The 12,630-nt window shown below is 44.7% G+C and overlaps 1 protein-coding gene across 1 annotated transcript in view; it reads left to right on the top strand.

The window, feature by feature from the left end:
* Nucleotides 1-11,379, top strand: part of MORC2 (MORC family CW-type zinc finger 2) — a 46,255-nt gene extending 34,876 nt beyond the window's left edge. The window contains exons 14-26 of the mRNA XM_053369085.1: nucleotides 1,233-1,387; nucleotides 1,874-2,002; nucleotides 3,145-3,250; nucleotides 4,055-4,184; nucleotides 4,785-4,859; nucleotides 4,950-5,339; nucleotides 5,783-5,926; nucleotides 7,267-7,321; nucleotides 7,690-7,831; nucleotides 8,155-8,349; nucleotides 8,808-8,901; nucleotides 10,436-10,624; nucleotides 11,026-11,379. Coding sequence (XP_053225060.1) covers nucleotides 1,233-1,387; nucleotides 1,874-2,002; nucleotides 3,145-3,250; nucleotides 4,055-4,184; nucleotides 4,785-4,859; nucleotides 4,950-5,339; nucleotides 5,783-5,926; nucleotides 7,267-7,321; nucleotides 7,690-7,831; nucleotides 8,155-8,349; nucleotides 8,808-8,901; nucleotides 10,436-10,624; nucleotides 11,026-11,094 — 1,873 coding nt within the window. The 3' untranslated portion in view covers nucleotides 11,095-11,379. The remainder of the gene's footprint in view (nucleotides 1-1,232; nucleotides 1,388-1,873; nucleotides 2,003-3,144; nucleotides 3,251-4,054; nucleotides 4,185-4,784; nucleotides 4,860-4,949; nucleotides 5,340-5,782; nucleotides 5,927-7,266; nucleotides 7,322-7,689; nucleotides 7,832-8,154; nucleotides 8,350-8,807; nucleotides 8,902-10,435; nucleotides 10,625-11,025) is intronic.
* Nucleotides 11,380-12,630: the final 1,251 nt, after the last annotated feature.

The following is a 12,630-nucleotide window of genomic DNA, read 5'->3' as shown; positions in this document are numbered from 1 at the left end:
CTTGCCTTAATGACAAGTAAAGTGAATCGGCCTGTTTCCTCCTGTGTTATGTGAGTCTTGATCAGCCCCGCCCCCACCCTCCTCTTCCACTTGGTGTGTTCTGTACTTTAAAAGAAAACGGAGCTGCAGCAAATCAAGTTCATTGCACAGTTATTTTGCATGCTTTATTCAGTTCTTACTATCTTAAGAACATAAGAATAGCCTGTTGGATCAGGCCACCTAGTCCAGCATCCTGTTCTCACTGTGGCCAACCAGGTGCCTCTTCTGGAAGGCCCAAAAGCAGAAATATATGTTCCAGGGATATGGAGAAAACACTTTCTCTAATTCCCTCTGATTTCATATGAATGGTTAAATATATTGTGAGGAGTAATCCATTGTTGGTTTTGCATGTATACCCTGAGTTGCATCTTCTAAATTGTTAAAGGTCCCCTCAACCACGAATTGAAACTTCAAGGAAACAGAGACTTCAGGTATCAAACTGCATTGTTCATAAGAACAGGAGGCAAACTGAGTTGATCATGGTGCCAAACTGATCCTAATTACAATTTGACAGAGAACCTTTGCTCTGCACAGTACACAGATGATCTTGTCAGGGTGATACTCTCTTAGATTAGATAACCTGTTTCCAGCAGAACATTATCGTAGGGAACCATCTGTCCATGTTGCGCAGAGATGCATGTGCAACTCATGATTACTAGAAACAAGTGCATGTTGTTCGTGGCACAGCATTAACTGAAAGCTTCATCTGTGGACGAATTTCACAGCTGCTGTAGCAGCCAGTTTTGTTCATTCATTGGGACCCTGTTTGCTGGAGCCTTTAATTACATCAAGCCTTTTCATTTCAAACATAAGATGGGGCTGCTGGAGAAGGCCAAGGTCCCATCTAGTTCAGCATCCAGTTCCCACCCAGATGTCTGTGGGAAACAGGCAAGCAGGACCCAACCACAAGAGCACTCTCCCCTCCTGCGGTTTCCAACAACTGGTGTTCAGAAGCATGTTTGCCTCTGACTCTGGAGGCACAGCATAGCCATTGTGGCTGGTAGCCATCAGTAGCCTTCACCTCCATGAGTTATTCCATCCTTGATATTTAATTAACCCTGCTCCATCTGCCCTACACTGAACCAGGTTCATGTTTGCTGTAGTGGGAAGGAAGGAGCCTGTCTTCTGACTCTGTCCTTCTCAGGCCGGTTGCTGCCTGCAAGCTTATCACTGTTGTGTTTCCTCCCACTCAGGGCATGCGGTGGTGTTGTCGGAGTGGTTGACGTCCCCTACCTGGTTTTGGAGCCGACACATAACAAGCAGGACTTTGCCGATGCCAAGGAGTATCGGCACTTACTAAGGGCAATGGGAGAACATTTGGCTCAGTACTGGAAGGATGTTGAGATTGGTAAGCCGCTCTTGCAGTCTGGTGGGAAGTTGGGCATGGAAGGGGAACGCTAGGCACAGGGAAGGGACAATGGATAGTTATTACACCATGGGTGTGTGTTGGTGTGTTTACATCTTTGGTTATCAGAAAAAAAATGCTGTTTATTAGGACATGGATAGCAGAGTATTTTAATATTGCTCCTACCTTGGTTTGCAACCGTTTTAGATTACAACCACGTCAAACCCGGAAGTGTGTGTCCCTTTTTTATTGTTATTACAAACCCCCCCCCCTTTTGGGGGGGATTACAACCCTTCCCATTGGCGAAAGCATGCCTTGGGTTGCAACCTGTTTTGGTTTACAACTGGACTTCCAGAACGGATTATGGTTGTAAACCGAGACACTGGATAGTTATTAGACCACGGGGGGGGTGTTTGTGTGTTTGCTTGCTTACTCATCTTGATGCTTTGTTTCGTTTTTCAAAAAAACCCAACAACAACAACCCTCCAGCACAGAAAGGTATAAGCAAGTTCTGGGATGACTTTGGCTATTTATCTGCTAACTGGAACCAGCCGCCATCAAATGAATTGCGTTACAAGCGGCGGAGAGCCATGGAGATCCCCACCACCATTCAGTGCGGTACGTCTGGTAGTGCTGAGTTTCCAGCATTTCAGGATTGGAAAGGTGTTTGCAGGGAGTTGAAGCCCCAGCAGTGCCTTAGGCGGCAAAACAACCAAAATATAGTGATAAAAAGCTAGATTGACACCATGCATATTCAAAGCATGTGGCTTCGTCCAAAGAATATTGGGAACTGATTTCTTAATTGTGCTGGGAACTAGGAGGTGGGGGGGTCAGCCCTCTTTTGGTGTTCTTTTTTCCTTGGTGGGGAGGGGGAACAAAGAAACAATAGGCATATTGTCATTATTACTTCACCCCTGCAGTCATCAGCCAAGTCCCTTCTTTGAGTGCTCTCTCCGCAGGAGGTCTGGAAGCTGGCAACATTAGAGTGGTGGCTTCCCGCTTGTGGAACACGCTCCCCAGGGAGACTAGACTGGAGCCACCATTGCATATCTTTAGGCACCAGACAAAAGCATTTGTTTTCCACTAGGCCTTTGGCTTTTAATTATCTGTGGCTTCCTACAGTGGATGGGATATTTTAATGTACAATAATACCTCCACGAACGTCCGCCTTGTCTAGCGTCCATTCTGGCGAACGTCCGCAGCAAAGAAGTACCGAAACAGGTTACTTCCCGGTTTGCCACTCGCGCGTGCGCAGAAGCGCTAAATCACTCTATACGCAGAAGCGCAAACCGCTCCGCGCACGTGCGCAGACCGCTCCGCGCACGTGCGCAGACACGGCACTTTGCCCTGTGTCCTTTTCGGCTAGCAGCCAGGGCTCAGGAACGGATCCCGGCCACAAAAGGAGGTACGACTGTAGTTCTTTAAAAAAAAAATATTGTCTCTTAGATTTATAAAATGCTGGCTTAAATGTATGTATGTGTTTGTTTCCTATTTAAAATATTGTAAGTCTCTGAGTTGCTGTGGCAAAAAAGCAACTAATAAATTTAATAAATAATCCAAAATTTATGAATCATCCCAAGGTGGTTTACAATATAAATCACATGGAATAAAACAGTTGCCTAAAAAACAGTTAAAACAATTACATATTTAGTGTTCGTTCACATTACCAAATCCTTGCTTGCAGGCCCTGGGTGCAGAGTAGGTTTCTTTCATCTGGCTTTGCAATTTGCTAATGGCATCATTTGTCTTTGTGTCAGTAGACTTGTGTCTGAAATGGCGGACCCTCCCCTTCCAGCTCAGCTCCGTGGAGCAGGAAAACCCAGACACCTGGGTTTGTGCCATGAACCCCAGCCCTGATCAGGACAGGTGAGGATGTGTTCTCTCTGAGTCCTCTTAATTTAGTAATTTAGTAATGTGTTCTCTCTGAGTCCTCTTAATTTAGTAATCTGCACAGCAGTCTGTAAGCGCTAGCTTGTAACTGTGCAGTAGTTGGGGTCCCATATTTGACAGAGCCATATGTTTTCCCATCTTTGCCATAGGAGGTTTTTTTTAATAAACCCAGGCCATTTAAAATAACTGATCTTCTCGATCTGTTATCTGGGCTTTCTCGTTTATCTGCATTTATTAGTTGTTACATTTCTTCTGCTCCCAGAAAGAGCTTTTTTATGCTGCTTACCATTGTTTTGAAATTTGTATTTTTTATTATAAAGTGACCATTTTGTATTTTCTGTGAGCCATCCAGAAAACCTATGTTTTTATGCTGCCATGTAAAAAAGTCAAGGGAGAAAGACATGGGAACCCATTGAAATCATTCAGGTGAGAGATTCAATGGAGCCCATAAGCAGGACCTGGGCTCAACAGCAACTTCCCTCCTGTGGTTTCCCGCAGCTGGATTTCAGAAGCATTTACTGCCTCTATGGAGGCAGAGCATAGCCCATCAGTGTTACAAGATGTTTTATAGACTTGACAGCTTAAGCCTACACTTTTTTTTCTTGTCCTTTCATTCATTACAGAGGGGAGCCTGTATGGTGTGGAAGTTTAGCCTCTGGACAGAGCAGGCGTATCCCAAACTTGCTCTGGGGTTTTTGTTTTTTTTAACTTGCGCTCATGTTTACATTCTTCCTTCACCTTGCTAAAGTCTTCCTGCTGTCTTTTTCTTCTCCCTGGCAGGTGTGAAACTCCTGAACAGAAGCAGAAGGTTCCCCTGTGTGTGCTGCGGAAAGAGAAGTCTCAGGAGGAAAAGCAGAAAGAGCTGTCAGAGAAAATTCGCCGGGAGCAGGAGAAGCTGGAGGCACTGCAGGCAAGTCTGGACACTGGGGCCCCCGATCTGCAGTCTGTCTCATTCTTCGCCAGTGACGCTGTATATTCAGTTGTCTCTTTCAAGTGAGCTTCTTGTTGGAATGCATTCAGGTGGTGGCAGGGTCAAAGAATTACAGCCACTAACCACTAGGGTATTATATGGACAGCCAGTGTTCCCCTCCCTCCAGGATCTTGATCTGCTTTTGTGACCCCACCCCCAAATTTGAACTGGAAATTCTCCATTCATGGATAATTTTTGTTTCAGCCCTACACAGCAGCAAGTGTTGTGATTTGCATATGTAAACTGAGCCAGGAACAGATAGAACTTGTGTTGTCTTGAAGGTAGCACGATTTCCCATATTAATTCTCACTTTCGGCTACTGGTGTTGCATGTGTGTGCAAACCAGCCCCTTAGTTTGTAGCAATCTCAGTCTGAAAAGCATTGCCCCACCTCACATAGTGGGGCTTCACTGAGTCATCAGGTACTTAATACAATTTCTCAGGGATGAAGAGGGTCTGTGAGGTTTGCTAAGGAAGTAGGTTTAAAGCCAGCAGTGGCTGTTCTTAACACAATGTCTTTGTTCCATCTGCTCTGCTCCAGAAAACGACTCCAATACGTTCCCAAGCTGACCTGCGGAAGCTGCCCTTGGAAGTCACCACTCGTCCAGCACTAGAGGTGAGTGCCACCCCTTCCGTTGCTGCCTGTACACCTGCTCTCCGCACTTAGCCTGAGCTGACTTTGCCTTTTCTCTCCTCCTCCTCACAGAATTCAGACCCACTGAGTAGGCCACAGCGGCCACGCTCTCCCCCTCTGCCAGATGTGATTCGAAATGCCCCAAGCAAGCCTCCTGCCCCACTGACCACTTCCAGGTCCACTGGCCAGCAGAATAAGGGGCCCCCACCTCGGCCAGCCACCAGCAGCTCTAAGCCACAGAGTTCAGTCTCCAGGGAAGAAGCCAGGCTTTCCAATCACGTGGTGGTGACACCTGGGAGGTCCACATCCACCTCTGTCAGGTCTGCCTCCAAGCCTGCAGCAAGTGGCAGGGTGCCCCCTGCTCCTCTTCAGAACTCCAAGAACCACCACAGATCCCCCAGCCCAAGACCTGCAAAGGGACAGCTGTCACTGAAGAAACCCCCTGTTGTGAAGCACCCCCAGGTGAGACACACACCTCCTTGGTAAAAACCAATCAGATTCATTTATTATTACAGTCAATGACCAGCATTAAGAAACCGGGATAAGAAACACATAGGATGTCCCTTCAGGGCATCTGGCTACTTTGAGAAAAGGATGCTGGACTAGATGGCCCTCCTCTAGCCTGATCCAGCAGGGTTGTTCTTATGTTCACCAACTTTGCTTTGTGGAAGGTCTCACATTTAATCTCCAGCATCTCTGGGTAATTGCCTCTGCCTGAAACCCTGGAGAGCTGCTTCCAGTCACTGTCAGCAAGTCTGAGCTTGATGGGTTCAGAATCAACATAAGGCCCCTTCCTGCCTTCATGTAGCTGCGTTGTGCCTCTGCCTTTTGGAAATGCAACCGCATGGTCCGTGGAGCAGTGCGTCTTCCTTGTGGTGGTTGAGTGCGTGTCTTAATCTCTGCAGGCTTCAGGTTCCCAGAAGAGAAGCATTAGCTCAATAGAGGATGAATTGGAAGAGGAAATTGGGCCAAGGAAAGAGAAGAGGAAACATGGGCGACACGTGACAGTGAAAGAAGAGAAGAAAGACACCAACGAGGTGGAGGTGGAAGTGAGTGAGAAATTTGCAAGTCTGATTTTGCCATTCAGAATCCCTTAAAGTTGCTGTTCTTCGTCCCTATTCCATCCGCTCTGGAACTTTTGCCAAAATATGGACATCTATATTTTGGTGAAGTCAGTGAGTGAAAACTGTACAGACAGTTCTGACAGTCAGATCCAAGACGAGTAGCTAAACAAGCTGAATTTGTCCTCCCCTTAAACTCCTCAAGTGAAGGCTGCCAATTGATGGAGTGTATTATCGTGTCTTTCCTCTGCTTGAGCTCAGATATAGGACATGGAGATAAAATCCCCAATTGCCTCAATGTTCTGTATTTCATCTTAAGCACAGGTAGGACATGATAATGTGTTCCATCAAATGGCAGCCTTCACTCAGTTTCACAGCAAAAGCTATCAGATGTGTGTCTTTTGCAATTAGCAGAAGTGCCAAACCTGTTTTAAGATCACCTTTGTTTTTCTCATGACTTTTAACTCCATTAAAATACCTGTCCATTGTTTGTCAAGTTTTGACTTACAGTTTCACCTGGAGTTGGGCATTGATTTATCAAAAGAAATCCGTTTCATTAAGTGGTTAAAACTTGTCATATAATGTGCAGGGATTTTAAGTGGAGTTCAGGTTATGAGAACAAGAAGGAAAGTAATCTTTAAAAGGTTTGATGCTTGTGTTAATGACAAAAGCAAATTTGATTGCTCTTGTTATGAAACAATTACATGGCTAATTACATGGTCTCCTTAGTTCCAGTGCACTACCCAATCTAACCACTAGGCAATGACTTTCAGCAGTGATGACTCTTTGTGTTCCTGCCTGGAAATTCCTGCTTTGCTGTGCTGCTATAGCTTAACTCTGACTGCTTCAGGGCTAGTGAGCAATCTGCCCTGCATAACATCATAATTTAACTTGTAAAATCATCAGTACTTTTTCACACAGCGCAGAGTTAACTATAGAATTTGCTCTCACAAGAAGCAGTGATGGCCACCAACCTGGATTGCTTTAAAAGAGGAGAAATTCACAAAGAATAATAGTTTTAAATTTAGTATTTTATTTATTATTATTTCTTGATAAGGCCATCAGTGGCTACTAGCTTCTGTCCACAGTTAGAGGATGACTGCTCTAGTCTTTTGTTCTAGGTGGTAAATGGCTGCAAGGCTATTGTGTTTAAGCAATATATTAACATTTTATTCCATAAGTACTGCTTATCCCCAGCCCAGAAAGTTGAGTGCAAATGAAAATGCCCACAGATAGTTTTTTGCTGAATTCTAAAGCTAGCTTTTTGTTGGGTCTTCTTTTAGTTAGTAAAATACTCTATGCTGAGTCTCTATTAACTCTGCTTTCAGCTCACAGACAGCGGAGGGGAAGAAGATTTGGCAGAACTGAAGAGGGCACAGAAAGGTAAGAAATAAGTCGCTCGGTCTCTGCACCTACTTGATTCTTCCAGGGGAGCAAAATGGTGCATGTATTGAACACCATGATGACTGCAGGTTTGGGGCAGATCTGTTCTACATCCATTAAGATTATAGTCCAGGTTAAAGCAAAACCACCTGGCTTCAAATACAGCCACTGTGACTAACCCTTAAACCTGCATAATAATGAATGGGACCAAGCTGTATCTCTTTCTGGCACATTAAACAATGTAATTTTCATGGGATGCAGTTTCTGGATTAAACAAAAGATTTGAACTTCAATCCTGTTTGAAAGCAGTTGCTTGCTTTGAAAGCAGATGCTTACTGCAAGACTTTCTGTCCTTCTGTGCCCCTCAGATAAAGGACTCCACGTGGAAGTCCGAGTGAACAAGGAGTGGTTCACTGGCCGAGTTACATGTGTGGAGATGGGCAAGAAAGGTATCCGCTGGAAAGTGAAGTTTGACTATGTCCCGACAGATACCACCCCAAGAGATCGCTGGTAATTTGTGTGTGTGTGTGTAGAATCATAGAATTGTAGAGGTGGAAGGGACAAGGGCCATCTTGACCAGCCCCCTGCAATGTAGGAATCACAGCTATATTGGGATGCAGGGGCTGTGGTAGCTGCTGCCTCTAGCACAGTGTATAGACAGGGAAAGGGAAATGAATGCCAGCCAGTATTGGTCATCACCATGTAAAGCAAATTTTCGGTACCCAGGGAATGGCTGTCAGCACATCAGTTTGCCGTGGGGAGGCAGCAAAGACTGTTACTCAGGTCTTTAGAATGGCAAGGATTCCTTGTGACGTGCCTGTTGCTCCCTTCAGGGTCGAGAAAAACAGCAAGGATGTTCGACTCATGAAGCCTCCCTCACCAGAACTGCGAACTCCAGACACTCAAGAGCAAGAGAAGGAAGACCTTGCGCCCGAGCCCTCTACCTCGGAGTGCGTCCGGACTGAGCCGGACACCACCGCTTCCAGCAACAGCCATGAGACTGTAGACTTACTCGCTCAATCTCTCCGGTGAGCCTCTTTGCTAAGCAACTTTATAGATGCCAGCTTAATTTTGGACTCCTGCTTTTGCTTTTTAACACCCTGTTGTCAGTGTGATGTTCTTACTGTATCTGACCTGTTACCTGCTGTGGAGTTTCTTTTGTTGGGACAGAGAAAATGCCCAAAGTGTTAATATTCTGTGCCTGAGCAATCTAAACGCCGCAGCCTGTGCCAATGCAAATTGAGCAACTTTGCATAATTTATTCTGCCTTCGTTGTGGTTCCACCAGGCATTGCCCCAACCATCTTTGGAAGCATATTTTCAGAATCACAAGGAGTAGAAACTCGGTGTATTAATGAAAAGGGAAGCGGGGAGAATAAGCTGTTCAAGAAGATGAACTCTGTACTCTGTAAAATATTCTGTGTTCTCCAAATTGTAATGCACACATGGCCTTTCTCTTCTTAGCATGCTTGTTTTTGTTTGGGCAGGAATTGCTTGCGGTACTTCTTGCCCCCAAATTTCCCCATCTCCAAGAATGACCTGAGTGCCATGAATTTAGAAGAGTTGGCTGCTTTCCCTCTGGTAAGTCCTATGCATACAAGTGGAGGCAAGACCTGAGCTGGTGGCTGCTCTTGCTACATTCTTAGCTTCTGCACCAGTTGTTCCCTGTTTTTTTGGGGGGGGGGCACAGCCCACTTGGTTCCATGAACTCATCTCCAGTGCCCACTTCCCAACCCTTTAAAAAAGCATTATTCAGAATAGCAGTTTGCACAACCCACTGAGGAAGATAATCACAAAATAAAATCCAGCAAAGAATAGTTACACATTCTTGCTCTTGAAAACATAACGGTGAAGGAAATTTATAACATAAAATATCCATACATAACTCAGTTTACCAGACATGCACAAACCTTCACCTACCACAGATGCACAGTAACTAATTTATATGAAAACCAATAGCTGTCTTCTGACTTGTGACAATACAGAATTGTAAATATAAACGTGACCAAAGGAAATAGCTTTGAAAGTGATGAGCAATAAAACTTTAAATATGAAGAAAGGAAGGTGTTTGCTCTAGGCTCTAGCCTGCTCAATTGCAAATAAGCATTCAGTGCACTTAGGGGGAGCACCTCCAGCACCCCCATGCTCCCCGTTGTCTCTTTAGCGCCCACCTAGGTAAACGTCTCCAGGGGGTGGTACCACAAACTTTGAGAACCACTCCTCTATACTTTGCCAGCTGCCAGTTTTTAGAGGGGCAGATTGCTACCCTTTTAACCCAGTGTTTCACTGTCTTTAGTGAGACATTTTCTGGAGCCAGTGGTTATGATATCACCATCCATAATTGTAACCTTTTATAATGTATATAAAGTGCCTAAATTAGGAGCCGAACCCTCAGATTATAATTTGAATGTGCCACAAAGGGGAGAGAAAAGGGTTGCCTGACACCTTTTGTGCAAGCGTTTAAGATAAATGAGACCCTTTTGGGATGTGAACAGCTCTTGTCTTTTTCCAGACACTTTTTAGCCAGCAGAGGGCAGCAGACTGCAGGGGTGGAAGGCAGCTCTTACTTAATAGCGAATGCAGAGGCTTCCACTGTCAAATTGACAGTTTAACTCCAATTAATTTTTTTTGCCTTCTGGCAAACATGGATATTATTTAAGAGAAAGAAAGACAGACAGACACACACACACACACAATTTCGCAGAAAAAGATTGCAGTGTATCTACATCCTCAGACAAGAGCCTTGTGGCACTCTGCCACAAGTGAGGGTGAGGGAAGGAAACAGACACTTAGGCTACCACCACACTGTTACTCCTCTTCACAGACCTACATTTCCCAGAGTTCTCTGGGAAGAGATAGTGATTGTTAAATCTCTCTAGGAATTGTACCTCTCTGAGGGGAACAGGGATCTCCTCACAACTCTCAGCACCCTTTAACAAACTACAATTCCCAGGATGCTTTGGGGGGAAGCCATGACACTTTAAAGTGGTATGATACAGCTTTAAATGTATGGTGTGAGTGTGGCCTCCCACTGCATAGGGACATATTGCAACAATACATGTGGCTTTTCTTGAAGCTCCTAGAACCGACTCCCTTGTGTCTTGCCTCCCTGCAGAAAGAATATTTCAAGCAGTACGAGAAGGGGCTGAAAAACTTATGCAACTCCTACCAGACTCAAGCTAATGCCCAGGCCAAAGCCTCTGAGGAGAAGCTTCACATCCAAGAACAGAAGCTCATGGAGACAAAAGAGAAACTCCAGAAGCTAAGGACTAACATAGTATCCCTGCTCAAAAAAGTCCAAGAGGTGAGTGAGGCCCCAGCCAGAATTGCAAAAAACTGGGAATGTTTTTTCATTATGACTTTTTTATTTAAATGTAAATTATCCAAGAAGTTTTGTTGCATCTACTCTGCTGTACAGAACACATACTTATATTGCTATTCTACATATTTTCTTGTTATTTCCCCCTTCCTTCTGGCTACGAGGAAATGTATGAGTATGGAAACAAATTTCTTAATCACAAAAATACAACAGACAGAATCTTGCAGATTCTGCAGAATCTCAAAAATCTGAGCGTGTTTTTAACCTGGTGTCCCCCAGATGTTTTCAGCTACAACTCACATCAGCCCCAGCTAGCAAGTAGTCACCCTACTGTATCAAATGCTTTCTCATAGGCATTGAACTATATTTCCCTTTGCTGGTTTCAGGACATTGATTTCAGTACAGATGACGAACTGGATGCATACATCGAGGACCTGATCACGAGGGGAGACTGACCAGCCAATTGGATTCCAACACCCGTGTGAAGTCGGTTCCCTGGGAAATCCCAGAGTGATGTGTAGAGAAGTGTGGCTGAGGACATTAGACACTGTATTGTATTAGTGTGCATTGGAGTACAACTTGTTCTTAAGCCCTTTTTTTACATATGTAACAGAAGTGCTGTTGAAGGTTATTAGCCTTTTGTTTATAAATATTTTGGAAAAAACAACAACCTGTAATAGTAGTAGTAATAATAATAATAATAATAGCACAAAACCCAATGCATTGCTTGGTGCAAAGGATTGATCTGTGGCCTCTGTTAAGCTTAAGATATGTGGTGGGTTGTGCTTGTTACGAAGAAGTACAGTGGAGCTTATAAAACGTGCTGCTGGCACAAGGGCAACCCTGCCACTTTGTTACCTGTGGGTGTCTCTTTACAGGAAGAAGCCACAAACTACAAGCCTCACAGCCAGAAAGCGTTCCTTGTGCAGTAGTGGGAGAGCAACCCTCTGCTGACAGTGGTGTGTAGCTCAACCCAAAAAAGGGCTTGGGGCTGAGCGTTAGTAGGTCTTTAAACTTGTGCTGATACCATGGAGACGTTGATCAGCGTTAAACCTTAGGTATCGTGTCATACCATCTTCAGCATGGCAGCAATAAGCTTGAATGGGCAGATTCTCTCTTTTAGGATGCCTTGGGGAGGGGGGTCAGGGAGCCTTTAACACTCTTCTGTGTATTACAGGGAGAAAGAGCTCCTGCCACTTTAGTTCTGTGATCATAAAGAGGGGCCACAGCTCAGCAGTAGAGTTCGTGCATATGGTCCTGGTATCTTCAGTTAAAGGTGAGATGTCTGGAAGTAACCCAGGGTTTAAGTCCTTGGGGAAACTGCTGCTCCTGCATCAGGTGGCATCTTTCTGGCCAAGCTTGGCTAACCCTTGCTTGCAAATCGGCTGCTTCCACATTGTTGAGTCTGAGACCCAAGCGCTTTGCTAGATTACCAGTTCTCTGAGGTACTGCTCTGTCCTTTTAAAGAATGTAACCAGTTCTGTCCTTTATAAGAAGAGGTAAGACCAAAAGCATTAGCTAGAGCACAGTTGCATTAATAAAGCTGGCATTTACAGCCTCACTTCAAGACAGGTTTTATGGGGTTGCTGAACGATCACACAGGTCAGTGTGTTATTCTCCCAGTGAAATGGGTCTCTCAGAAAGGGTTGCAGGAATGATGTCTTCCAGCACTTGGCAATTTCCAATAGTTTGGGGTGGTGGTGTATTTTAAGAAGCTACTGTTCCAACCCATTAAAAAAAACCAACTCTGGACAAGGAGGCCTTTTGCAGTCTAAACACAGCTGACTGTGCAGTCTCTCAATAACAGCAGAGCTCAATAGAATTTAGGGAAAATTTGGGACTCAAAATATACTCTCCCCTTTTTGCTGCCATTTCTCTTTCTTGAAAAATAAATAATAAACTTCAATATCAAGCCAAAAAAACAGGAAAAGAGGCTTTGTCTCTGAGGACTCCCCAGCAAGTGTACTAGCGTGGCAAACTGAGTTGACCCT

The sequence above is a fragment of the Podarcis raffonei genome, chromosome 16, assembly GCF_027172205.1.
Source record: "Podarcis raffonei isolate rPodRaf1 chromosome 16, rPodRaf1.pri, whole genome shotgun sequence".
NCBI classification, from domain to species: domain Eukaryota; kingdom Metazoa; phylum Chordata; class Lepidosauria; order Squamata; family Lacertidae; genus Podarcis; species Podarcis raffonei.
Note: the sequence above shows the minus strand (reverse complement) of the source record. Positions and strands in the feature narration are given on the sequence as shown.